This window comes from Bombina bombina, chromosome 2 (assembly GCF_027579735.1).
Source record: "Bombina bombina isolate aBomBom1 chromosome 2, aBomBom1.pri, whole genome shotgun sequence".
Taxonomy (NCBI): Eukaryota; Metazoa; Chordata; class Amphibia; order Anura; family Bombinatoridae; genus Bombina; species Bombina bombina.
In genome coordinates, this window is record NC_069500.1 from 221501559 (window position 1) to 221528214 (window position 26656).

Consider the following 26656-nt stretch of genomic DNA (forward strand, 5'->3'; position numbering starts at 1 on the left):
CCCATTGGATGATATCCTTGACAAGCTTAAAACTCTTAAGCTAGCCAATTCATTTGTTTCTGACGCCGTTGTTCATTTAACCAAACTAACGGCTAAGAACTCAGGTTTTGCTATTCAGGCACGTAGAGCGCTATGACTTAAATCCTGGTCAGCTGACGTTACTTCAAAGTCTAAGCTTCTCAACATTCCCTTCAAAGTGCAGACCCTATTTGGGCCTGGACTGAAGGAGATCATTTCTGATATTACTGGAGGAAAAGGTCACGCCCTTCCTCAGGATAGGTCCAACAAATTAAGGACCAAACAGCCTAATTTTCGTGCCTTTCGAAACTTCAAGAGTGGCGCAGCTTCAACTTCCTCTAATACAAAACAAGAGGGAAATTTTGCCCAGTCCAAGCTGGTCTGGAGACCTAACCAGGCTTGGAACAAAGGAAAGCAGGCCAAAAAACCTACTGCTGCCTCTAAGACAGCATGTCTGACATAGAGGAAACTCCTTGTTCATTATGTTTAGAAGCCATTGTGGAACCCCCTCTTAGAATGTGTAACAAATGCACTGATCTTACTATAAGTTATAAAGACCATATTCTGGCTTTAAAAGATTTATCACCAGAAAAAATTGACAAGGGGGAAGTTATGCCGACTAACTCTCCCCACGTGTCAGAGCCTATAACTCCCGCTCAAGGGGCGCCAAGTACATCTAGCGCGCCCATTGCGTAAACTTTACAAGACATGGCGGCAGTTATGAATCATACTCTTAGAGAAGTATTGTCCAAACTGCCAGGGTTACAAGGAAAGCGAGACAGCTCTGGGGCTAGAACAAATACAGAGCTCTCTGACGCTTTAGTAGCTATGTCCGATATACCCTCACAATGTGCAGAAGCCGAAGAAGGAGAGCTTCTATCTGTGGGTGATTTTTCTGACTCAGGGAAGACACTTCAACCTGATTCTGATATGTCTACATTTAAATTTAAGCTTTAACACCTCCGCATGTTGCTCAGGGAGGTTTTAGCAACTCTGGATGACTGTGACGCCATTGTAGTCCCAGAGAAATTGTGTAAATTGGATAAATACTACGCAGTGCCTGTTTACACTGATGTTTTTCCAATACCTAAGAGGTTTTCAGAAATTATTACTAAGGAATGGGATAGACCAGGTGTGCCGTTCTCTCCCCCTCCTGTTTTTAAAAAGAGGTTTCCCATAGATCCCGCTACACGGGACTTGTGGCAAACGGTCCCTAAGGTGGAGGGAGCAGTCTCTACTCTAGTGAAGCGTACAACTATCCCTGTCGAGGACAGTTGTGCTTTTCTAAATCCAATGGACAAAAAATTAGAGGTTTACTTTAAGAAAATGTTTATTCAACAAGGTTTTATTCTCCAGCCCCTTGCATGTATTGCCCCTGTCACTGCTGCTGCGGCCTTCTGGTTTGAGTCTCTAGAAGAGGCTCTACAGGTAGAAACCCCATTGGATGATATCCTTGACAAGCTTAAAACTCTTAAGCTAGCCAATTCATTTGTTTCTGACGCCGTTGTTCATTTAACCAAACTAACGGCTAAGAACTCAGGTTTTGCTATTCAGGCACGTAGAGCGCTATGACTTAAATCCTGGTCAGCTGACGTTACTTCAAAGTCTAAGCTTCTCAACATTCCCTTCAAAGGGCAGACCCTATTTGGGCCTGGACTGAAGGAGATCATTTCTGATATTACTGGAGGAAAAGGTCACGCCCTTCCTCAGGATAGGTCCAACAAATTAAGGACCAAACAGCCTAATTTTCGTGCCTTTCGAAACTTCAAGAGTGGCGCAGCTTCAACTTCCTCTAATACAAAACAAGAGGGAAATTTTGCCCAGTCCAAGCTGGTCTGGAGACCTAACCAGGCTTGGAACAAAGGAAAGCAGGCCAAAAAACCTACTGCTGCCTCTAAGACAGCATGAAAGATCAGCCCCCGATCCGGTAACGGATCTAGTAGGGGGCAGACTTTCTCTCTTTGCCCAGGCTTGGGCAAGAGATGTCCAGGATCCCTGGGCGTTGGAAATCGTGTCCCAGGGATATCTTCTGGACTTCAAAGCTTCTTCCGCAAAAGGAAGATTTCACCTCTCACAATTATCTGCAAACCAGATAAAGAGAGAGGCATTCTTACATTGTGTTCAAGACCTCCTAGTTATGGGAGTGATCCACCCAGTTCCAAAGGAGGAACAGGGGCAAGGCTTCTATTCAAATCTGTTTGTGGTTCCCAGGAAAGAGGGAACCTTCAGACCAATCTTAGATCTCAAGATCCTAAACAAATTTCTCAGGGTCCCATCCTCCAAGATGGAGACTATTCGAACCATCCTTCCTATGATCCAGGAGGGTCAATATATGACTACCGTGGACTTAAAGGATGCTTATCTGCACATCATCGGTTTCTCAGGTTCGCCTTCCTAGACAGGCATTACCAGTTTGTGGCTCTTCCCTTTGGGTTAGCTACGGCACCAAGAATCTTTACGAAGGTTCTGGGGTCACTCCTAGCGGTCCTAAGGCCGCGGGGTGTAGCAGTAGCCCCTTACCTAGATGACATTCTAATACAGGCGTCGAATTTTCAAATCGCCAGGTCCCATACAGACATTGTTCTGGCATTCCTGAGGTCGCATGGGTGGAAAGTGAACGAAGAAAAGAGTTCTCTACCCCTCTCACAAGAGTTTCCTTCCTAGGAACTCTGATAGATTCTGTATAAATGAAGATTTACCTGACAGAGACCAGGTTGTCAAAACTTCTAAATTCCTGCCATGTTCTTTATTCTACTTCTCGTCCTTCAGTGGCTCAGTGTATGGAAGTAATCGGCTTAATGGTAGCGGCAATGGACATAGTGCCGTTTGCCCGCCTACATCTCAGACTGCTGCAACTCTGCATGCTCAGTCAGTGGAATGGGGATTACACAGATTTGTCCCCTCTACTAAATCTGGATCAGGAAACCAGGGATTCTCTTCTCTGGTGGCTATCTCGGGTCCATCTGTCCAAGGGTATGTCCTTCCGCAGGCCAGATTGGACAATAGTAACGACAGATGCCAGCCTTCTGGGCTGCAGTCTGGAACTCCCTGAAAGCTCAGGGCTTGTGTACTCAGGAGGAGACACTCCTTCCGATAAACATTCTGGAACTAAGAGCGATATTCAATGCTCTTCAGGCTTGGCCTCAGCTAGCTGCGGTTATGTTCATGAGATTTCAGTCGGACAATATCACGACTGTAGCCTACATCAACCAAGTGGGAACAAGGAGTTCCCTAGCAATGTTGGAGGTTTCAAAAATAATTCTATCGGCAGAGGTTCACTCTTGCCATCGATCAGCTATCCATATCCCAGGAGTAGAGAACTGGGAGGCGGATTTTCTAAGTCAACAGACTTTTCATCCGGGGGAGTGGGAACTCCATCCGGAGGTGTTTGCACAGTTGATTCAACTTTGGGGCAAACCAGAACTGGATCTCATGGCGTCTCGTCAGAATGCCAAGCTTCCTTGTTACGGATTCAGGTCCAGGGATCCCAAGGCAGCGCTGATAGATGCTCTAGCAGCGCCTTGGTCTTTCAACCTGGCTTATGTGTTTCCACCGTTTCCTCTGCTCCCTCGTCTGATTGCCAAGATCAAGCAGGAGAGAGCTTCAGTGATTTTGATAGCACCTGCGTGGCCACGCAGGATTTGGTATGCAGATCTGGTGGACATGTCATCCCTTCCACCATGGACTCTACCGCTGAGGCAGGACCTTCTACTTCAGGGTCCTTTCAACCATCCAAATCTAATTTCTCTGCATCTGACTGCTTGGAGATTGAACGCTTGATCTTATAAAAACGTGGTTTCTCCGAGTCGGTCATTGATACCTTAATTCAGTCTCGAAAGCCTGTCACCAGGAAAATTTATCATAAGATATGGTGTAAATATCTTCATTGTTGTGAATCCAAGGGTTACTCAGGGAGTAAAGTCAGGATTCCCAGAATATTATCTTTTCTCCAAGAAAGATTGGAGAAGGGATTGTCAGCTAGTTCCTTAAAGGGACAGATTTCTGCTCTGTCTATTCTTTTGCACAAGCGTCTGGCGGATGTTCCAGACGTTCAGGCTTTAGTTAGAATCAAGCCTGTGTTTAAACCTGTTGCTCCGCCATGGAGTTTAAATTTAGTTCTTAAAGTTCTTCAAGGGGTTCCGTTTGAACCTCTGCATTCCATAGATATCAAGCTTTTATCTTGGAAAGTTCTGTTTCTAGTAGCTATCTCTTCGGCTCGAAGAGTTTCAGAGTTATCTGCCTTGCAGTGTGATTCCCCTTATCTGATCTTCCATGCAGATAAGGTAGTTTTGCGTACCAAACCTGGGTTTCTTCCTAAGGTGGTATCTAATTCAAAGAGAGAACGTCTTTTACACAATCTTGACGTGGTTCGTGCTTTAAAGTTTTATTTACAAGCTACTAAAGATTTTCGTCAAACATCTGCATTGTTTGTTGTCTACTCTGGACAGTGGAAAGGCCAAAAGGCTTCAGCAACTTCTCGTTAATTTTGGTTAACAAATATAATCCGCTTATCTTATGAGACTGCCTCCTGAAATAATTACAGCTCATTCCACTAGAGCGGTGGCTTCCGCATGGGCTTTTAAAAATGAGGCTCCTGTTGAACAGATTTGTAAGGCGGCGACTTGGTCTTCGCTTCATACTTTTTCTAAATTCTACAAATTTGATACTTTTGCTTCTTCGGAGGCTATTTTTGGGAGAAAGGTCTTACAGGCAGTGGTGCCTTCCGTTTAAGCGCCTGCCTTGTCCCTCCCTTCATCCGTGTCCTATAGCTTTGGTATTGGTATCCCACAAGTAATGGATGAATCCGTGGACTGGATACACCTTACAAGAGAAAACAAAATTTATGCTTGCCTGATAAATTTATTTCTCTTGTGGTGTATCCAGTCCACGGCCCGCCCTGTCATTTTAAGGCAGGTGTTTTTTTATTTTTAAACTACAGTCACCACTGCACCCTATAGTTTCTCCTTTCTCTTGCTCGTCTTGGGTCGAATGACTGGGAGGTGGCAGTTAGGGGAGGAGCCATATAGACAGCTCTGCTGTGGGTGATCCTCTTGCAGCTTCCTGTTGGGAAGGAGAATATCCCACAAGTAATGGATGAATCCGTGGACTGGATACACCACAAGAGAAATAAATTTATCAGGTAAGCATAAATTTTGTTATATATATATATATATATATATATATATATATATATATATATATATATATATATGTAGAGGTATGTGTGTATGTATGTATGTATGTATATATGTGTATATATATATGTGTGTATATATATATGTGTGTATATATATATATATATAGCAAAGATAAGAACAGAAAAGCGCACAAAAGTACCTACATAGTGCAAATCAATTTTATATTTTTAAAAACATACATAAACATATACAAGGTGAGCCCCTTCAGGGTTTCTACTCACAGGAAGTGCCCTCAAACAAAATGAGGTATGTACAGGCTCCAAACAGTTTAAAGGCTCCCTGGCAGTTCTGGTTGTTTGGCAGTCACTGCTTGCTCAATGCTGAACGGGTATCCCAGTGTCCCAATTCCCCGGCTTTAATGCAGGGATTATACACTTCGATATGTCCCCACCTTGCGTCTCGACACTAGCTGAACAGCTGTTTGAGCAGCTCCGAGGAGAGGTAATTTTAAACTATTTCAGCCGCATTTGCAGCGGTTTTATTGGGACATCTTACACGGAGCCCACGCTGAGTGAGGACATATCGAAGTGTATAATCCCTGCATTAAAGCCGGGGAATTGGGACACTGGGATACCCGTTCAGCATTGAGCAAGCAGTGACTGCCAAACAACCAGAACTGCCAGGGAGCCTTTAAACTGTTTGGAGCCTGTACATACCTTATTTTGTTTGAGGGCACTTCCTGTGAGTAGAAACCCTGAAGGGGCTCACCTTGTATATGTTTGTGTGTTTTTAAAAATATAAAATTGATTTGCACTATGTAGGTACTTTTGTGCGCTTTTCTGTTCTTATCTTTACCTTAGATCTTTTCCTCTATACGTGGGATAACGGATGTGTTTGTGAATATAGCAGCCAGCACCTACCTAGGTCCCCTAACATTGTGTGGGGCCATCACATATCCTTTTTTATAAAATACCAATAAATTACAATATCAAGAACTGTCTAAAATTGTATATACTACATGTGATTGATAGTGAGTATAAGTGCTTGTAAAATCATCATATTATATGTGGTATATTTTTTCATTCATTATTTGTTTGTGAGTTATTCAACTCTTAGAGAGCGCAGTTTTTTAGTATTTAATCACTCATAGGAGTGATTTATACTTAATTTTGTTTATATATATATATATATATAGAGAGAGAGAGAGAGAGAGATACTGTGTGTGTATGTATATATATATATATATATATATATATATATATATATATATATATATATATATATATAGTAAATGTATCGGCACAGAGGTGATGCGATGTTCAGTGTAGATGAAAACCCTCTGATGTCTAAGGGAGCGGCGCTGCCGCTCTAGGCCTCTCTCGGCCTCTCTCGTCCGATGCCGGACTCTTGCTTCAAAAATACAGCAAAATCTTTCAAGAAACAGAGTTCTGCTATGCAGAATAGTATAATTAATAGATGTTGAATGATATTGTTGTGCTGTGCAAGATTGTGGTTCGGACACGCCTAAAATCTGTTTCTTTTTATATTACTTGTATAGGTAATAAATGAAATAACAGACAATAAGCAGGGTGGATAAAAATCAATCTTTTTTTTTTTTTTTTTTTTTTTTAAAAGGGCCACCCAATGCAGTAGACTTAATAATAATAATAATAATAATAATAATAATAATAATAATAAAAAGACAATACAATAACATGTACTCTGAATTTCAAATAAGTAGTAGATTTATTTCTGACAATGTTTTTATTTTCTCCCTGTATCATGTGACAGACATCAGCCAATCAGACTATGAGAGAGAGATTTACTGTTTATTTAAAGTGAAGGTAAACTTTGATGAATGAAAGCCTGTTTTTAAAAAAAATACTATTAAAAACAGGGGCACTTAAATTCATAAAAGTTTAGAAAGCTTAAACACTTACCTTTCTTCTTTTCACAGCCAGAGCAGCTTCCCCCACACGGAGATCCTCTCTTCATACGTCGGCAATGACTTATCTGGCTTCCTCCAATCACGGCTTTTCCCCCAATTGGAGTCATTGCTTGGAGAAAGCTGGATTAGTCATTGCTGACGTGTGAAGAGAGGATCTCCGGGTGGGGGAAGCTGCTCTGGCTGTGAAAAGAAGAAAGGTAAGTTTTTAAACAAAACGGCTGCTTTCTAAACTTTGATGAATGAAAGTGCCACTGTTTTTAATAGTATTTTTAAAAAACGGGCTTTCATTCATCAAAGTTTACCTTCACTTTAAGCATGCAAATAGTAATACAGATATAACTGAATACAATTAATGTTTCGATATCCTTTAAATTAGGACTGGATGAAAAGTCTTCAAGCATTTTGTAGTCTACGAAAAACAACCCAGTCCACACCTAACAAGCGTCTCCGTCAGGTTAGTCTTGGACATTTTATAACTTTACAACTTTGTAATGTATTTGCCACTGATACGTTTTATATAATTCATTGTAAATGTTTTTTGGGTTTGATAATTTTATGTAAAGAAATTTGTATAATTTTACAATATTTCTGTATAATATATAATGTATTTATAACTGACATTTCAATATTTTTTTATACAGGTAGTGATAAATTAATTTATTTCATGGTAGTGAGGGTCCACAAACCTTTACTCCTGGTAATTACTCTTCCCTACCACTAGGAGGAAGCAAAGATTCCCAAACCCCAGGAACTATCTAAAACCCCTCCTAACTCACTGGCAACCCAGTCTTGTATTTGTATCTGCTGGAGGAGGATGAAGAATGAATATGTGCATTTGATTCTTCAGTGAGAGGGATTCTCAGGCTGAGTTGAGTCCCATTTCCCCTCAGAGTACAGTGATTGTTGGAGGGTATGTATCTTGAGTATTAGTAGTGGCATCTATTTCACCTATTGAGATTAATTCACAAGCCTTTCCACAGATGTCACAGGTCCTTTGCCGCCTCCTGTTTGTCGGAAAATAATCCTATTCCAGATCCTCTGCTGATGTTTCAGCACTGGTCTTTATATGATGCCAGTTTGACGCGCTCCTCCTTAATGTACGCTATATTTAGATAACGGGTAAACTGTGTTATTATTATTATTATTATTATTATTAGTTATTTGTAGAGCGCCAACAGATTCCGCAGCGCTAGTGTTCTACTACATCTCTGCTTTTATACGTTTTGAAATGATAAATTACTTATTTTCTGAAGGAGGTGTTACCGTTTAACTGTATACTTTTATTTTTCTTCTCTTAACTTCTCTAAGTTCCTTGCAGTTATGGAGCCTCTTACTCTGTCCCTAAATCTGCCTCAGAAATTGGCAGTGTTTATATGGTTTAGAACCTGAGGTTTTAATCTCAGGCTAATTTATGCAATATATGTATTATTATTCTAATGCATTCTGACCTATCTTACCCTTCTCTTGCTGTTACTGCTCCTTCTGTTTAGTTTTTTACAGGAGAATCCCACTGAATCCTTGAATCAAGGATTGTATACAGTTTTCTGTATCTGAAATGTTGGTGGCTATGCCTCCAAGTAAGTGTAAAAGGTCACTTCTATTTGCTCTAAGCCTGCTTGAGTTAATGTTTCTAGTCATAAAGCTTCTATGTTCTCAAAGGAAGAGGTTTGGTTCTGTTGATCAGAGATCTGTCTCTAATAATGAATCTGATATATACTTATTTGTTTATTTGAGCGTATTTGTTCTCTTTTTAAAGAAACTTTATTTACTTAGGAGGTTAAGATCCTTAAGTAGATGGAAACAAGCCGGTTATCTGTTTTAATCCTGTTTTTATACATATGGTTAAATCCCCTGATGTATTTCCTATCCATGATGCGGTCTCTGAGATTATTCCAGAGATTGGTTTTAGCCAGGTATTTCTTTTTTTAATCCTTCTGCAAGGTTTAAGAAAATGTATCCTTTTTCAGCTTCCAAGGTTAAATTTTGGGAATCTATTCCCAAAGTGGATGGTGCTATTCCTACTCTGACTTTGCATACCTGTATTTCTCCAACATAGGTGTGTCCGGTCCACGGCGTCATCCTTACTTGTGGGATATTCTCTTCCCCAACAGGAAATGGCAAAGAGCCCAGCAAAGCTGGTCACATGATCCCTCCTAGGCTCCGCCTACCCCAGTCATTCTCTTTGCCGTTGTACAGGCAACATCTCCACGGAGATGGCTTAGAGTTTTTTAAACCTAAGTTTCGTCCCTTTCGCAGAAACGGATCAGCCCAAGGGCTACGTCCTCTAAGCAGGAAGGTAATACTTCTCAAGCCAATCCAGCCTGGAGACCTATGCAAGGCTGGAACAAAGGAAAGCAGGCCAGGAAACCTGCCACTGCTACCAAGACAGCATGAAATGCGGGCCCCCGATCCGGGACCGGATCTGGTGGGGGGCAGACTCTCTCTCTTCGCTCAGGCTTGGGCAAGAGATGTTCTGGATCCTTGGGCGCTAGAAATAGTCTCCCAAGGTTATTCTCTGGAGTTCAAGGGGCTTCCTCCAAGGGGGAGGTTCCACAGGTCTCAGTTGTCTTCAGACCACATAAGAAGACAGGCATTCTTACATTGGGTAGAAGACCTGCTAAAAATGGGAGTGATTCATCCTGTTCCATTAGGAGAACAAGGGATGGGGTTCTACTCCAATCTGTTCATAGTTCCCAAAAAAGAGGGAACGTTCAGACCAATCTTAGATCTCAAGATCTTGAACAAGTTTCTCGAGGTTCCATCGTTCAAGATGGAAACCATTCGAACACTTCTTCCTTCCATCCAGGAAGGTCAATTCATGACCAAGGTGGATTTCAAGGATGCGTATCTACATATTCCTATCCACAAGGAACATCATCGGTTCCTAAGGTTTGCATTCCTGGACAAGCATTTCCAGTTCGTGGCGTTTTCTTTCGGATTAGCCACTGCTCCTAGGATTTTCTCATAGGTACTAGGGTCCCTTCTGGCGGTGCTAAGACCAAGGGGCATTGCTGTAGTACCTTACTTGGACGACATTCTGATTCGAGCGTCGTCCCTTCCTCAAGTAAAGGCTCACACGGACATTGTCCTGGCCTTTCTCAGATCTCACGGATGGAAAGTGAACGTGGAAAAGAGTTCTCTATCTCCGTCAACGAGGGTTCCCTTCTTGGGAACTATAATAGACTCCTTAGAAATGAGGTTTTTTCTGACAGAAGCCAGAAAAACAAAACTTCTAGACTCTTGTCGGATACTTCATTCCGTTCCTCTTCCTTCCATAGCGCAGTGCATGGAAGTGATAGGTTTGATGGTAGCGGCAATGGACATAGTTCCTTTTGTGCGCATTCATCTAAGACCATTACAACTGTTCATGCTCAGTCAGTGGAATGGGGACTATTCAGACTTGTCTCCGAAGATACAAGTAAATCAGAGGACCAGAGACTCATTCCGTTGGTGGCTGTCCCTGGACAACCTGTCACAAGGGATGACCTTCCGCAGACCAGAGTGGGTCATTGTCACGACCGACGCCAGTCTGATGGGCTGGGGCGCGGTCTGGGGATCCCTGAAAGCTCAGGGTCTTTGGTCTCGGGTAGAATCTCTTCTACCGATAAATATTCTGGAACTGAGAGCGATATTCAATGCTCTCAAAGCTTGGCCTCAGCTAGCGAGGGCCAAGTTCATACATCAACCATCAGGGGGGAACAAGGAGTTCCCTAGCGATGGAAGAAGTGACCAAAATCATTCTAGGGGCGGAGTCTCACTCCTGCCACCTGTCTGCTATCCACATCCCAGGAGTGGAAAATTGGGAAGCGGATTTTCTGAGTCGTCAGACATTGCATCCGGGGGAGTGGGAACTCCATCCGGAAATCTTTGCCCAAGTCACTCAACCGTGGGGCATTCCAGACATGGATCTGATGGCCTCTCGTCAGAACTTCAGAGTTCCTTACTACGGGTACAGATCCAGGGATCCCAAGGCGGCTCTAGTGGATGCACTAGTAGCACCTTGGACCTTCAAACTAGCTTATGTGTTCCCGCCGTTTCCTCTCATCCCCAGGCTGGTAGCCAGGATCAATCAGGAGAGGGCGTCGGTGATTTTGATAGCTCCTGCGTGGCCACGCAGGACTTGGTATGCAGATCTGGTGAATATGTCATCGGCTCCACCATGGAAGCTACCTTTGAGACGAGACCTTCTTGTTCTAGGTCCGTTCGACCCACTCCAGCTGACTGCTTGGAGATTGAACGCTTGATCTTATCAAAGCGAGGGTTCTCAGATTCTGTTATTAATACTCTTGTTCAGGCCTGAAAGCCTGTAACCAGAAAAATTACCACATAATTTGGTATATCTGTTGGTGTGAATCTGCAGGATTCCCTTGGGACAAGGTTAAGATTCCTAAGAGTCTATCCTTCCTTCGAGAAGGATTGGAAAAAGGATTATCTGCAAGTCCCTTGATGGGACAGATTTCTGCCTTGTCTGTGTTACTTCACAAAAAGCTGGCAGCTGTGCCAGATGTTCTAGCCTTTGTTCAGGCTCTGGTTAGAATCAAGCCTGTTTACAAAATTTTGACTCCTCCTTGGAGTCTCAACCTAGTTCTTTCAGTTCTTCAGGGGGTTCCGTTTGAACCCTTACATTCCGTTGATATTAAGTTATTATCTTGGAAAGTTTTGTTTTTGGTTGCAATTTCTTCTGCTAGAAGAGTTTCAGAATTATCTGCTCTGCAGTGTTCTTCTCCTTATCTGGTGTTCCATGCAGATAAGGTGGTTTTGCGTACTAAACCTGGTTTTCTTCCAAAAGTTGTTTCTAACAAAACATTAACCAGGAGATAGTTGTGCCTTCTTTGTGTCCTAATCCAGTTTCAAAGAAGGAACGTTTGTTGCACAACTTGGATGTAGTTCGTGCTCTCAAATTTTACTTAGCAGCTACTAAGGATTTCAGACAAACTTCGTCTTTGTTTGTTGTTTATTCTGGTAAACGGAGAGGTCAAAAAAGCAACTTCTACCTCTCTCTCCTTCTGGATTAAAAGCATTATCCGATTGGCTTATGAGACTGCCGGACGGCAGCCTCCTGAAAGAATCACAGCGCACTCCACTAGGGCTGTGGCTTCCACATGGGCCTTCAAGAATGAGGCTTCTGTTGATCAGATATGTAAGGCAGCGACTTGGTCTTCACTGCACACTTTTTCTAAATTTTACAAATTTGATACTTTTGCTTCTTCTGAGGCTATTTTTGGGAGAAAGGTTTTGCAAGCCGTGGTGCCTTCCATTTAGGTGACCTGATTTGCTCCCTCCCTTCATCCGTGTCCTAAAGCTTTGGTATTGGTTCCCACAAGTAAGGATGACGCCGTGGACCGGACACACCTATGTTGGAGAAAACAGAATTTATGTTTACCTGATAAATTACTTTCTCCAACGGTGTGTCCGGTCCACGGCCCGCCCTGGTTTTTTTAATCAGGTCTGATAATTTATTTTCTTTAACTACAGTCACCACGGTAACATATGGTTTCTCCTATGCAAATATTCCTCCTTAACGTCGGTCGAATGACTGGGGTAGGCGGAGCCTAGGAGGGATCATGTGACCAGCTTTGCTGGGCTCTTTGCCATTTCCTGTTGGGGAAGAGAATATCCCACAAGTAAGGATGACGCCGTGGACCGGACACACCGTTGGAGAAAGTAATTTATCAGGTAAACATAAATTCTGTTTTCCTTTGGGAGTTAGAATCCTTCCAAAGTCAGATCAGTAGTATCTATTACTGATATGGCTGCTTCTTTCTTTCTGTTTAATATTCTTTTTGGGCAGTTTTATGATGATTCTGCTAATAAAGATTTTTTTAAACTTTTTTTCTTTTTCTTTCAAATGTACTTGTGCTTTTTTTTATTAAGTGTTACGTCTTTGGCAGTACTTTCTAGGGATTGGTCTGCTGATATTTCTAAATCCAGGCTTTTATCTCTTTCTTTTCAGGGAAATATGTTGTTCGGCTGTGGTTTGGATTCTATTATCTCTAATGTTATGGAAGGTAAAGGTGCTCAGGACTATAAGTCCAAGGGTAAATTTCTATGGTCTAGCATTTTTATTCAGTTTTAAGAATATTTTCTTAGGTCTTTCATACCGTTTAGTCTGCTATCAGAACTCAGGGTATTGCAGTGTTTCCTTTTCTGGACAATATTTTGATTCAAATGAACTCTTTCCTTCCTAAGAAAGGAAGAGTCCACAGCTTCATTCCTTACTGTTGGGAAATACAACACCTGGCCACCAGGAGGAGACAGACACCCCAGCCAAAGGCTTAAATATCCCTCCCACTTCCTCATTACCCCAGTCATTCTTTACCTTTCATCACATTAGGAGGTGGCAGATTAGTGTCAGCAGATTCGGAGAGTCCTGAAATCTGCCCTTAGAGATAGGACTGGAGTTTTAAGTAGTCATGTCACCCTCTCAGTGAGAATATTGATGAAAGTTAGAGTCTGGAGATGCAGGGAAAGTTTTTCTGCGAAACCATTCAGACTATTGCTAACAGCTCCTAAGCAATCGGTGTTGACGAGTATCACTGCCTGCTTTCTCTCACTCAAGTCCATGTCAGGAGCGCTGCTATAAGACTGTCACACTTGAGAGGCTGTGTTCTGTTCCACAGCATGGTTCCTGGAGGTAAGATCGTTCATTTTTTTACACATAAAACGCGATAACAGGGTCACAGTGTGGCTCCTTTATACCTTGATAGGATCCAGGGTTAATATCCTCTGAAGGGGGTTAATTAATCAGTGTATTATTTACATGCTGCTTTGTGTGTTTTTTTTGGGACTGATAGACTGTGTTTTTGGCTGGAACAAACAGGTTTCACTTAAGTTTCACTTTCGTTTTTGAAAGTGTTGCACAGCTCCTATTACTTGCTCTACCTGTAATAACCAGGGAAGTACAGTCTTGCACTCCATGTGACTGGGTGTGGTCTATGTTCATTTCCTCCATTCCGACTGAGACTTGAACCTGAGGAGAGCGTTTCCTCTGTTAACTGTCTGGGTCTAGGAGGTGGTTATTGCCCCAGCCTTTGGGAGTATAAAGGTGCAGTTTTCTATAATAATTTTTTTTTTTATTTGTGTCCTCCTTTGTGTATAACCTGAGCTATGGAGGACTCTGACATGTTAGAAGGTACCCCTTCTGTACTAAATCATACCTGTTTATATTGTGAGGAGGCCGTGGTTTTCCCGCCCCCATTAATTATGTTCCACATGCCTTAACAAGCCTGCTAAGGCTCTTAGTCCCTCTAAGCCGTCTACCTCTCAGGAGTCGGCGTCTTGTTAGATTACTACCCTTGCTACATTATCCACTCCGGAGAAGTTGCAAGCTAGCTTCAACATGTCTTGCCCTCCAGACCTCCTTAAGGCCATCTGTGGCTTGGTTTATGGAGGTGATTGGTCTCATGGTGTCCAGCATGGACATCATTCCCTTTGCCAGGTTTCACCTCAGACTGTTGCAACTGCGCATGCTGAAGCAGTGGAACGGCGATCATTCGGATCTGTCTCAACAGACTTCTAGACAACTGATCGAGACAGTCGCTCTCTTGGTGGTTTTGTCCGGATCTCTTGCCCCGAGGGACGTCCGTCTAAAGACCATCCTGGGTGATTGTGACTACGGTTGCGAGTCTTGTGCGAAAGTTGCAATAAAGCCCAGCACTGTTTGCAAAAGGGTGCACGTATCCTGCTGTGTGTATATTTTAATAAAAGGTGTAATGATAAACACGGGAATAAACGTATGGTATTTGTGTCCCAATTTAGCCCCCTGAGTAATACTATTAGGGCTATTATTAAGAAACATTGGTCTATCCTAAAGGATTTTAACCCTTATATCATAGAGTTCCAGGAGTTACCTATGCCAGCCTATAGGCGTTGTAAGAATATAAGAGATGTGTTAATAAAAGCTGATATTGGCTCTAATAAGAAACCTACTCAAACCTATCTCTCTACCCCTAAGGAAGGTTGTTTCCCATGCTTGGGATGCTGTAACTGTAAAATATCATTAAGGGGGACATTTTTTAACACACCTTAAATTTGAGGAAGTTCAAGGTTCCAGGGTTTTTTTTTACCTGTAATTCAGAATATATGGTGTATCTCATCAAATGTCCCTGTTCCAAAATTTATATTTGGGTATCTACACTGAGGATTAGAGAGAGAATAAATGAACACAAGTCAAATATAAGCCGTGGTAATAAAGATGCCCCTGTCTCAAATCATTTTCTTCAGGCTGGGCATAGTATCTTTCAATTAAGATTCCAATAATCGAACAGATTAGGAGACCTAGACGGGGGGGTCTAGGTCTCCTAATCATTGATCCCCCTGGGTATGAATAAAGAGAGACTGCTGGAATGTTACGTTGTAAATTTTGATGTAGATTTTATCAAGGCCTATAAACTACATTAAGGATTGTGAAATATCTATGACACACTGTATACTCCTACCCGTATTAGGTATTAATTTATATTGTTAATTTGAAAAATATCACTATGTTGTAATAGTTGTGTATTTGATACTGTATAAATGAATCTGTGTTGTTTTCTAGGTTCACTTGTATATAGATGGATCTCCCACTAGATGGAGTTGTGAGACCTTCAATTAATAGTTGGTAATGCTAAGAATGTGGAACACCTGTATAGGTACCTGACGCCACCTACTTTGGATTTATAAAGAGTGTGCTAGGGCATTGTTTTATACCACATGATTAAGGTCAGTTAGACCGAAACGTTGTGTGTCTTTTTATGATGTCCCAATAAATAAGAATTGAATTGCTTTATTGGTGGTGCTGCTCCTTTTCTGTCAGGATGGGGAGCTGTTTGGGGGGCCATGAAGGCACAGGGCCTATGGACTCAGTAGGAAAGCTCCCTCCCGATCTCATTTTGGAACTTCAGGCAATATACAATGCTCTGAAGGCTTGGCCTCTGCTGGGTTTGTCCCAGTTTATCAGATTCCAATCAGACACTATAACCTTGGTGGCTTATATCAACCATTGGGGGAACGAGAAGCTCCAATAGCTATGAGGGAAGTATCTCGGAAGTCAGCGAAGTGTTTGCGGAGATTTACAAAAGGAAGATCTTATGACGTCTCTATACCAAGCTACCCAGATATGGGTCGAGGTACAGGGATCCTCAGGCAGAGCTAACAGATGCATTAGCGGTGCCATGGAGGTTCAATCTAATTTAACTTTTCCAGCCATTTACCACTACTTACTCGTGTAGTGGCTCGAATCAAGCAAGAGCAGGCGTCAGTGATACTGATTGCTCCGTCTTGGCTGCAAAGGATATGGTTTGCAGGTCTAGTGGGGATGTCCTCATCTCCTCTGTGGAAGTTACCTTGTTGCAGGGTCTGCTGACCAAGGTCTCTTTGTTCATCAGTGTCTAGATTCTCTGAGGCTAACTGCGTGGAGGTTAAACGCTTAGTCCTAGCCAAGAGAGGGTTTTCTGAGAATTATTTTTACTCTCATTCAAGCTTGTAAGCTGGTTGCTCGTCGCATCTATCATAAGGTGTGGAGGACCTACTTATTCTGTTCTCCAGGATGAACTGGAGAAGGGCTTTTCTGCAAGTCCCCTGTTGGGACAGATTTCAGCCCTGTCTGTGTTACTGCACAAGAGGTTTGCTGAGATTCCAGATGTGTAGTCATTTATTAAGACTCTGCTAGGATCAGACCTGTATTTAGATTTAATGCTGCAAATGGGGGTGGGGAGCGCTACGACAGCTATGAGTATGGACGTGTCTAATTGTGATTGAGTTGCTTTGTGTATCTCAGCAATATCGCTAATATGAATTAAACATTAGTGTTAATCTGTGATATATCAGGACAATATGTCCAATAGCTCCTAGTGGGTGGGATGGGGGGCGCTACACCAACTACGGGTGTGGGCGTGTAGCTGTGTGACTCAAGTTGCTTTGCAATATCTCTACTATGAAATTGTGAACTTTATATCTATCAGAGTGTCAACCTGTTATGTATAAGACTAATTTATCCAATATGTTCCTAATTGTGCGTCAATATCTCTTAAGTGCCTAATATTGTGTATGTTGGTTGATGATTATCCTACGTGACAAGTATTCATCAAGTGTTCAAATATAATTGTGAAGGCATATATTCACCAAAGTATTATATAATATTATGTGTTATGTTAACATAAAAAAGAAAAAAGTTATAAAAATAACGTGAAAAAAAGAAAATCGTGGTAGCACACAAATGCAGTTTACAAATAAAGATTACAAATAAAGTTTTTACTTCTAGATATAGTACAAATACAATGTTAAAATGTTGCAATTCATACGTGATTCACATGTGATTATTAACCATATGTTGCAATGTAGCAGTATAAAATTGCAATGTTTAAAATATCAGTTAAGAAATGCTATTTCCTTTAAGCACAAAGTATTAAACGATAAAAGATGCTATATATCAATTTTGCTATAGCAACAATTGCAATGTTACTTGTGGACTGATCAGTGTACAATGAAGTTGTGGCCACAACTATATGTCCCGGTTAAAAAGGGGATATATCCAAAATAAAGTGTATTATCCTCTGTATTGTGAAAGTCAAGTTTCACTCCCCCTTACCGGACCTCCGATCGCTCTTACCTCCTTTCCCTTTTTCGGATCAGGGTCTTGGAATGGTTTTTCATATGTATCTTTTCTACCTTATGTGAGAGGAAAAGAAACTTGTCCTGTATTGGCGTCTCTCTGTTTAGATTTTCCCGGCAACTCGCTTTTACCCAATCACGTGTAGTGCCCGTTTCACGTGACCATATAGGGCCGATCGGGTAACCGGATCGTGGGGGAGTGTGTCTTCTTCGTACTTGGTTCTTCTCAGGAGCCTGTATATCCACACTGGATTGTCTTATGTCTACGCGTTTCAGCGCTTCACTGCGCCTTTATCAAGACTTTAGATCTAATGCTCCTCCTCAGAGTTTAAATCTTGTTCTTAAAGTTTTGCAACGGGCTCTGTTGGAGCCTATGCATGAAGTAGACAGTAAATTGTCTTGGAAGGTTCCTTTTTTTACTGGCTATTGCTTCTGCGCGCAGAGTATCTATGATTGCTGCCTTAAAATGCGTCCCTCCTTATCTGGCTTTCCGTGCTGATAAGGCTGTTCTACAATCCAAGTTAGGTTTTCTTCCCAAGGTTGTGTCAATTTCGCAACATAAATCAAGAGATTGTGGTTCCTTTCTTATGTCCTAATCCTCCTTCGTGGAAGGAACGTTTACAACGTAATTTTGGATGTGGTTTGTGCCTTGAAGTTCTATCTTCAGGCCACAAAGGAATTTAGATAAACGTCTTTCTCTGTTTGTTCTCTTTTCCGGGAAGCGTGGGGGTCAGAGGACCTCTTCGATTTGCTTATCTTTTTGGCTGATGAGTGTCATCCGTTTAGCATAGAAACAGCGGGACATAAGCCTCCTCTGAGGATACCGGCTCATTCTACGAGAGCAGTGGTTTCCTCTGGGGCCTTCAAAAATGATCTATGGATCAGATTTGTAAGGCAGCTACCTGGTCCTCCTTACATACTTTTTCCAAACTTTAACAGCCTTCGGGGGAGAGGTTTTGCAGACTGTGGTTCCCTCATATTAGGGTCCGCCTCTCTTTTTTTCCCCTCACGTTAGCATTCCGTGTACTCTAGAGCTTGGGTGTATGCTTTCCACAAGTAAGGAATGCAGCTGTGGACTCTTCCCATATTAAGAAGGAAAACTGAAATTATGCTTTCCTGATAATTTCCTTTCTCTTGTAAGGTGTATCCAGTCCACGGATTCATCCTTTACTTGTGGGATATTCTCCTTCCCTACAGGAAGTGGCAAAGAGAGCACACAGCAGAGCTGTCCATATAGCTCCCCCTCTAGCTCCACCCCCCAGTCATTTTCTTTGCCGGCTCTAAGCAATCGGAAGTGTAAAGTGAATGTGGTGTTAGAATTGTAGTTTTTATTTTCTACAAGCAAAAGTTTGTTATTTTAAATGGTACCGGTGTGTACTATTTACTCTCTAGCAGAAAGGTGATGAAGATTTCTGCAGGGAGGAAGATGATTTTAGCATGTTGTAACTAAAATCCACTGCTGTTCCCACACAGGACTGAGGAGTACAAGAAAACTTCAGTTGGGGGGAACGGTTGCAGGTTAGGCTGCAATAAGGTATGTTCAGTCATTTATTTCTAGACAAGACTGTGATAATGCTGGAAAAGACTGATAAGATCCCCATGAGGGAAGGGTAAGCTGTATTCAGAGACTATGTATGGAATTGCTAGCTTACATGTCAGGGCTAATTTATGCTGGTTGACACTACTTGATAGCAAACGGTTTTTATTGAAAAATATCGTTTTTTGAGACACTTTGAAGGTTCCTTTGGGCTTCTTTCAGGGGTTGTTACCCACATGGCTATTATTAAAACACTTAGGAGTGTTTCTTTAGGCCTCACAGCACCGGAGTAAGGTGGGAGGGGCCTAATTTCGCGTCTCAGATGCGCAGTTTTATTGACTAGTACTTCAGGCTGTTTCACATGGAGGGTCCTGCTACAGTTTGAGGCACCATAAGAGGTTTTTTCCCCACAAATCTGACTCCTAAGGGCAGGTAGGGCCACAGCAGAGCTGTGGCAAGGTGCTGAAGTTTTAACCGGTCTGTTAGCTTACTATTGATCCGGTTTGGGCATTAAGTGGTTAATTCATTTTTATTGCTAGTGGTGCAATCTTACTAATGCTTTAGGTACATACTGTAAAAATTTCGAAAAGTTTGCTGCATTTTTCACTGTTTTGGAAAATTGTGTGCCTTTTTTATCTCTTAAAGGCACAGTAATGTTTTTTTGCAAAGTGTGTTTTTACTTCATTAATGTGATTTCTAAGCCTGTTTTGTCTTACTACTAGTCTGTTAAACATGTCTGACACCAAGGAAAATCCTTGTTCAATGTGTTTAGAAGCCATGGTGGAACCCCCTCTCAGAATGTGTCCCACTTGTACTGATATGTCTATACATTTTAAAGAACATATTGTTGCACTTAAAAATGTGGCCCAAGATGATTCTCAGACAGAAGGTAATGAGGTTAGCCCGTTAACCTCTCCCCAAGTGTCACAACCAGTTACGCCCGCTCAAGCGACTCCTAGCACCTCTAGCGCGTCTAACTCTTTTACCTTACAAGACTTGGCGGCAGTTATGGATAATACCCTCTCAGTGTTTTTATCTAAACTGCCTGTGTTATCTGCAAAGCGTGATAGCTCTGTTTTAAGAACAGATTATGAGCATTCTGACGCTTTAGTAGCCGTATCTGATATACACTCACAACGCTCTGAAATGGGGGCGAGGGATGTGCTGTCAGAGGGAGAAATTTCCGATTCGGGAAAGGTTGCTCCTCAGACAGACTCAGATACGTTGTCTTTTAAATTTAAACTAGAACACCTCCGCTTATTGCCCAGGGAGGTATTAGTTACTCTGGATGACTGCAACCCTATGGTGGTTCCAGAGAAATTGTGTAAAATGGACAAGTACCTAGAAGTTCCTGTTTACACTGATGTGTTCCCGGTCCCTAAGAGGATTGCGGATATTGTTACTAGGGAGTGGGATAAACCAGGTATTCCCTTCGTTCCCCCTCCTGTTTTTAAGAAAATGTTCCCCATGCGGGACTCGTGGCAGACGGTCCCTAAGGTGGAGGGGGCTGTTTCTTCACTTGCTAAACGCACAACTATACCAATCGAAGACAGTTATGCTTTTAAAGACCATATGGATAAAAAATTAGAGGGTTTACTTAAGAAAATTTTTGTTCAACAAGGTTTTCTTCTCCAGCCTATTACGTGCATTGTTCCTTTAACTACTGCAGCGGCTTTCTGGTTTGAGGCGCTGGAAGATGCGCTCCAGATGGAGACCTCATATGAGGACATTATGGACAGAATTAAGGCTCTTAAGCTGGCTAATTCTTTTATCACAGATGCCGCTTTCCAACTAGCTAAGTTAGCTGCAAAAAATTCAGGTTTCACCATTTTAGCGCGCAGGGCGTTATGGCTAAAGTCCTGGTCGGCCGTTGTGTCGCCAAAATCCAAACTATTGAACATCCCTTTCAAAGGAAAGTCCCTCTTTGGGCCTGAATTGAAAGAGATTATTTCAGAAATCACTGGGGGAAAAGGCCATGCTCTCCCCCAGGACAAGTCCTTCAAGACGAAGAACAAACAAAATAATTTTCGTTCCTTTCGGAATTTCAGGAGCAAGAGGGTAACACTTCACAACCCAGGGCAGCCTGGAAACCTTACCTGGGCTGGAACAAGGGTAAACAGGCCAAGAAGCCTGCAGCTGCCTCCAAGACAGCATGATGGGGTAGCCCCAGATCCGGGACCGGATCTAGTAGGGGGCAGACTCTCTCTCTTCGCTCAGGCCTGGTCAAGAGGCGTACACAATCCCCGGGCCTTAGAGATTGTATCCCAGGGATATCTTCTAGAATTCAAGGACTCCCCTCCAAGGGGAAGGTTCCATATTTCTCGTCTGTCCACAGACACGACAAAGAAAGAGGCGTTCTTACGCTGTGTAGAAGACCTACATACAATGGGAGTGATCCACCCAGTTCCAATTGCGGAACAAGGGCTGGGGTTTTACTCAAACCTGTTTGTGGTTCCCAAAAAAGAAGGAACTTTCAGACCAATCCTGGATCTCAAAATTCTAAACCAATTCCTCAGAGTCCCATCATTCAAGATGGAGACCATTCGGACAATCTTACAAATGATCCAGGATGGTCAATATATGACTACCATGGATCTAAAGGATGCATATCTACACATCCCTATCCACAAAGATCATCACCAGTTTCTCAGGTTCGCCTTTCTGGACAAGCATTATCCGTTTGTGGCTCTCCCTTTCGGGTTGGCCACTGCTCCCAGAATTTTCACAAAGGTGCTAGGGTCCCTCCTGGCGGTGCTATGACTGCGGGGCATAGCAGTGGCGCCTTATCTAGATGACATCTTAATTCAGGTGTCGACTTTCCAAAGAGCCAAAGTCTCACACGGAAATTGTAGTGGCCTTTCTGAGGTCTCACGGGTGGAAGGTGAGCATCAAAAAGAGTTCTCTCTCCCCCCTCACAAGAGTTCCCTTCCTAGGAACACTAATAGACTCGGTAGAAATGAAAATATTTCTGACGGAGGTCAGAAAGTTAAAACTCTTAACTACTTGCCGAGCTCTTCATTCCATTCCTCGGCCATCTGTAGCTCAGTGCATGGAGACAATCGGATTAATGGTAGCGGCAATGGACATAGTCCCTTTTGCACGGATACATCTCAGACCACTGCAAGTATGCATGCTCAACCAGTGGAATGGGGATTATGCAGATTTGTCTCCACAAATACAGTTGGACCAGGGGACCAGAGATTCTCTTCTCTGGTGGTTGTCTCAGGATCACCTGTCTCAGAAAATGTGTTTCCGCAGACCAGAGGGGATCATCGTAACGACCGACGCCAGTCTGTTGGGCTGGGGTGCAGTCTGGGACTCACTGAAAGCTCAGGGCTTATGGTCTCGGGAAGAAGCTCTTCTCCCGATAAATATTCTGGAACTGAGGGCGATATTCAATGCGCTTCAGGCATGGCCTCAGCTAGCTGCGGCCAAATTCATCAGAATTCTGTCGGACAACATCACGACTGTAGCTTATGTCAATTATCAAGGGGGAACAAAGAGTTCCTTAGCAATGATGGAAGTAACCAAAATAATCAGGTGGGCGGAGGATCACTCTTGCCACCTCTCAGCAATTCACATCCCAGGAGTAGACAACTGGGAGGCGGATTTTCTAAGTCGTCAGACTTTTCACCCGGGGGAGTGGGAACTCCACCCGGAGGTATTTGCCCAGCTGACTCAGCTATGGGGCACTCCAGAATTGGATCTGATGGCGTCCCGTCAGAACACCAAGCTTCCTCTTTACGGGTCCAGGTCCCGGGATCCCCAGGCGGTGCTGATAGATGCTCTAGCAGCGCCTTGGTCCTTCAATCTGGCCTATGTTTTTCCACCGTTTCCTCTCCTCCCTCGTCTGGTTTCCAGAATCAAGCAGGAGAGGGCTTTGGTGATTCTAATAGCGCCTGCGTGGCCACGCAGGACTTGGTATGCAGACCTAGTGGACATGTCATCTGTGCCACCATGGACACTGCCAATGAGGCAGGACCTTATAATACAGGGTCCTTTCAAACATCCAAATCTAATTTCTCTGCGTCTGACTGCTTGAAGATTGAACGCCTAATTCTATCAAAGCGTGGTTTCTCTGGGTCGGTTATTGATACCCTGATTCAGGCTAGAAAGCCTGTCACCAGGAAAATCTACCATAAGATTTGGCGAAAATATCTTTTTCTCCAACATAGGTGTGTCCGGTCCACGGCGTCATCCTTACTTGTGGGATATTCTCTTCCCCAACAGGAAATGGCAAAGCTGGTCACATGATCCCTCCTAGGCTCCGCCTACCCCAGTCATTCTCTTTGCCGTTGTACAGGCAACATCTCCACGGAGATGGCTTAGAGTTTTTTAGTGTTTAACTGTAGTTTTTATTATTCAATCAAGAGTTTGTTATTTTAAAATAGTGCTGGTATGTACTATTTACTCAGAAACAGAAAAGAGATGAAGATTTCTGTTTGTATGAGGAAAATGATTTTAGCAACCGTTACTAAAATCCATGGCTGTTCCACACAGGACTGTTGAGAGGAATTAACTTCAGTTGGGGGAACAGTGAGCAGTCTCTTGCTGCTTGAGGTATGACACATTCTAACAAGACGATGTAATGCTGGAAGCTGTCATTTTCCCTATGGGATCCGGTAAGCCATGTTTATTAAGATAGTAAATAAGGGCTTCACAAGGGCTTATTAAGACTGTAGACTTTTTCTGGGCTAAATCGATTCATTATTAACACATATTTAGCCTTGAGGAATCATTTAATCTGGGTATTTTGATAAGATTATATCGGCAGGCACTTTTTTAGACACCTTATTCTTTAGGGGCTTTCCCAAATCATAGGCAGAGCCTCATTTTCGCGCCGGTGTTGCGCACTTGTTTTTGAGAGGCATGACATGCAGTCGCATGTGTGAGGAGCTCTGATACATAGAAAAGACTTTCTGAAGGCGTCATTTGGTATCGTATTCCCCTTTGGGCTTGGTTGGGTCTCAGCAAAGCAACTTGGTTAAGGGTTAAAGTTTCCAAATTTGGTGTGCAATACTTTTAAGGCTTTAAGACACTGTGGTGAAATTTTGGTGAATTTTGAACAATTCCTTCATATTTTTTCGCAATTGCAGTAATAAAGTGTGTTCAGTTTAAAATTTAAAGTGACAGTAACGGTTTTATTTTAAAACGTTTTTTGTACTTTGTTATCAAGTTTATGCCTGTTTAACATGTCTGAACTACCAGATAGACTGTGTTCTGAATGTGGGGAAGCCAGAGTTCCTTCTCATTTAAATAAATGTGATTTATGTGACAATGACAATGATGCCCAAGATGATTCCTCAAGTGAGGGGAGTAAGCATGGTACTGCATCATTCCCTCCTTCGTCTACACGAGTCTTGCCCACTCAGGAGGCCCCTAGTACATCTAGCGCGCCAATACTCCTTACTATGCAACAATTAACGGCTGTAATGGATAATTCTGTCAAAAACATTTTAGCCAAAATGCACACTTATCAGCGTAAGCGCGACTGCTCTGTTTTAGATACTGAAGAGCATGACGACGCTGATAATAATGGTTCTGAAGGGCCCCTAAACCAGTCTGATGGGGCCAGGGAGGTTTTGTCTGAGGGAGAAATTACAGATTCAGGGAACATTTCTCAACAAGCTGAACCTGATGTGATTACGTTTAAATTTAAGTTGGAACATCTCCGCGCTCTGCTTAAGGAGGTATTATCCACTCTGGATGATTGTGACAATTTGGTCATCCCAGAGAAGCTATGTAAAATGGACAAGTTCCTAGAGGTCCCGGGGCTCCCAGAAGCTTTTCCTATACCCAAGCGGGTGGCGGACATTGTAAATAAAGAATGGGAAAGGCCCGGTATTCCTTTCGTCCCTCCCCCCATATTTAAAAAATTGTTTCCTATGGTCGACCCCAGAAAGGACTTATGGCAGACAGTCCCCAAGGTCGAGGGAGCGGTTTCCACTTTAAACAAACGCACCACTATACCCATAGAAGATAGTTGTGCTTTCAAAGATCCTATGGATAAAAAATTAGAAGGTTTACTTAAAAAGATGTTTGATCAGCAGGGTTACCTTCTACAGCCAATTTCATGCATTGTCCCTGTCGCTACAGCCGCATGTTTCTGGTTCGATGAGCTGGTAAAGGCGGTCGATAGTGATTCTCCTCCTTATGAGGAGATTATGGACAGAATCAATGCTCTCAAATTGGCTAATTCTTTCACCCTAGACGCCACTTTGCAATTGGCTAGGTTAGCGGCTAAGAATTCTGGGTTTGCTATTGTGGCGCGCAGAGCGCTTTGGTTGAAATCTTGGTCAGCTGATGCGTCTTCCAAGAACAAGCTACTTAACATTCCTTTCAAGGGGAAAACGCTGTTTGGCCCTGACTTGAAAGAGATTATCTCTGATATCACTGGGGGTAAGGGCCATGCCCTTCCTCAGGATCGGCCTTTCAAGGCCAAAAATAAACCTAATTTTCGTCCCTTTCGTAGAAACGGACCAGCCCAAAGTGCTACGTCCTCTAAGCAAGAGGGTAATACTTCTCAAGCCAAGCAAGCTTGGAGACCAATGCAAGGCTGGAACAAGGGAAAGCAGGCCAAGAAACCTGCCACTGCTACCAAGACAGCATGAAAGGTTGGCCCCCGATCCGGGACCGGATCTGGTGGGGGGCAGACTCTCTCTCTTCGCTCAGGCTTGGGCAAGAGATGTTCTGGATCCTTGGACACTAGAAATAGTCTCCCAAGGTTATCTTCTGGAATTCAAGGGGCTTCCCCCAAGGGGGAGGTTCCACAGGTCTCAGTTGTCTTCAGACCACATAAAAAGACAGGCATTCTTACATTGTGTAGAAGACCTGTTAACAATGGGAGTGATTCATCCTGTTCCATTAGGAGAACAAGGGATGGGGTTCTACTCCAATCTGTTCATAGTTCCCAAAAAAGAGGGAACGTTCAGACCAATCTTAGATCTCAAGATCTTAAACAAGTTTCTCAAGGTTCCATCGTTCAAGATGGAAACTATTTGAACAATTCTTCCTTCCATCCAGGAAGGTCAATTCATGACCACGGTGGATTTAAAGGATGCGTATCTACATATTCCTATCCACAAGGAACATCATCGGTTCCTAAGGTTCGCATTCCTGGACAAGCATTACCAGTTCGTGGCGCTTCCTTTCGGATTAGCCACTGCTCCAAGGATTTTCACAAAGGTACTAGGGTCCCTTCTAGCTGTGCTAAGACCAAGGGGCATTGCTGTAGTACCTTACTTGGACGACATTCTGATTCAAGCGTCGTCCCTTCCTCAAGCAAAGGCTCACACGGACATCGTCCTGGCCTTTCTCAGATCTCACGGATGGAAAGTGAACGTGGAAAAGAGTTCTCTATCTCCGTCGACAAGGGTTCCCTTCTTGGGAACAATAATAGACTCCTTAGAAATGAGGATTTTT

General features: G+C 42.9%; 1 protein-coding gene across 1 annotated transcript in view; it reads left to right on the forward strand.

The window, feature by feature from the left end:
* RASA1 (RAS p21 protein activator 1) overlaps nucleotides 1-26656 on the forward strand; it is a gene marked incomplete in the record, with an annotated part of 550200 nt that overhangs the window by 278624 nt on the left and 244920 nt on the right. The window contains 1 exon segment of the mRNA XM_053701476.1: nucleotides 7481-7558. Coding sequence (XP_053557451.1) covers nucleotides 7481-7558 — 78 coding nt within the window.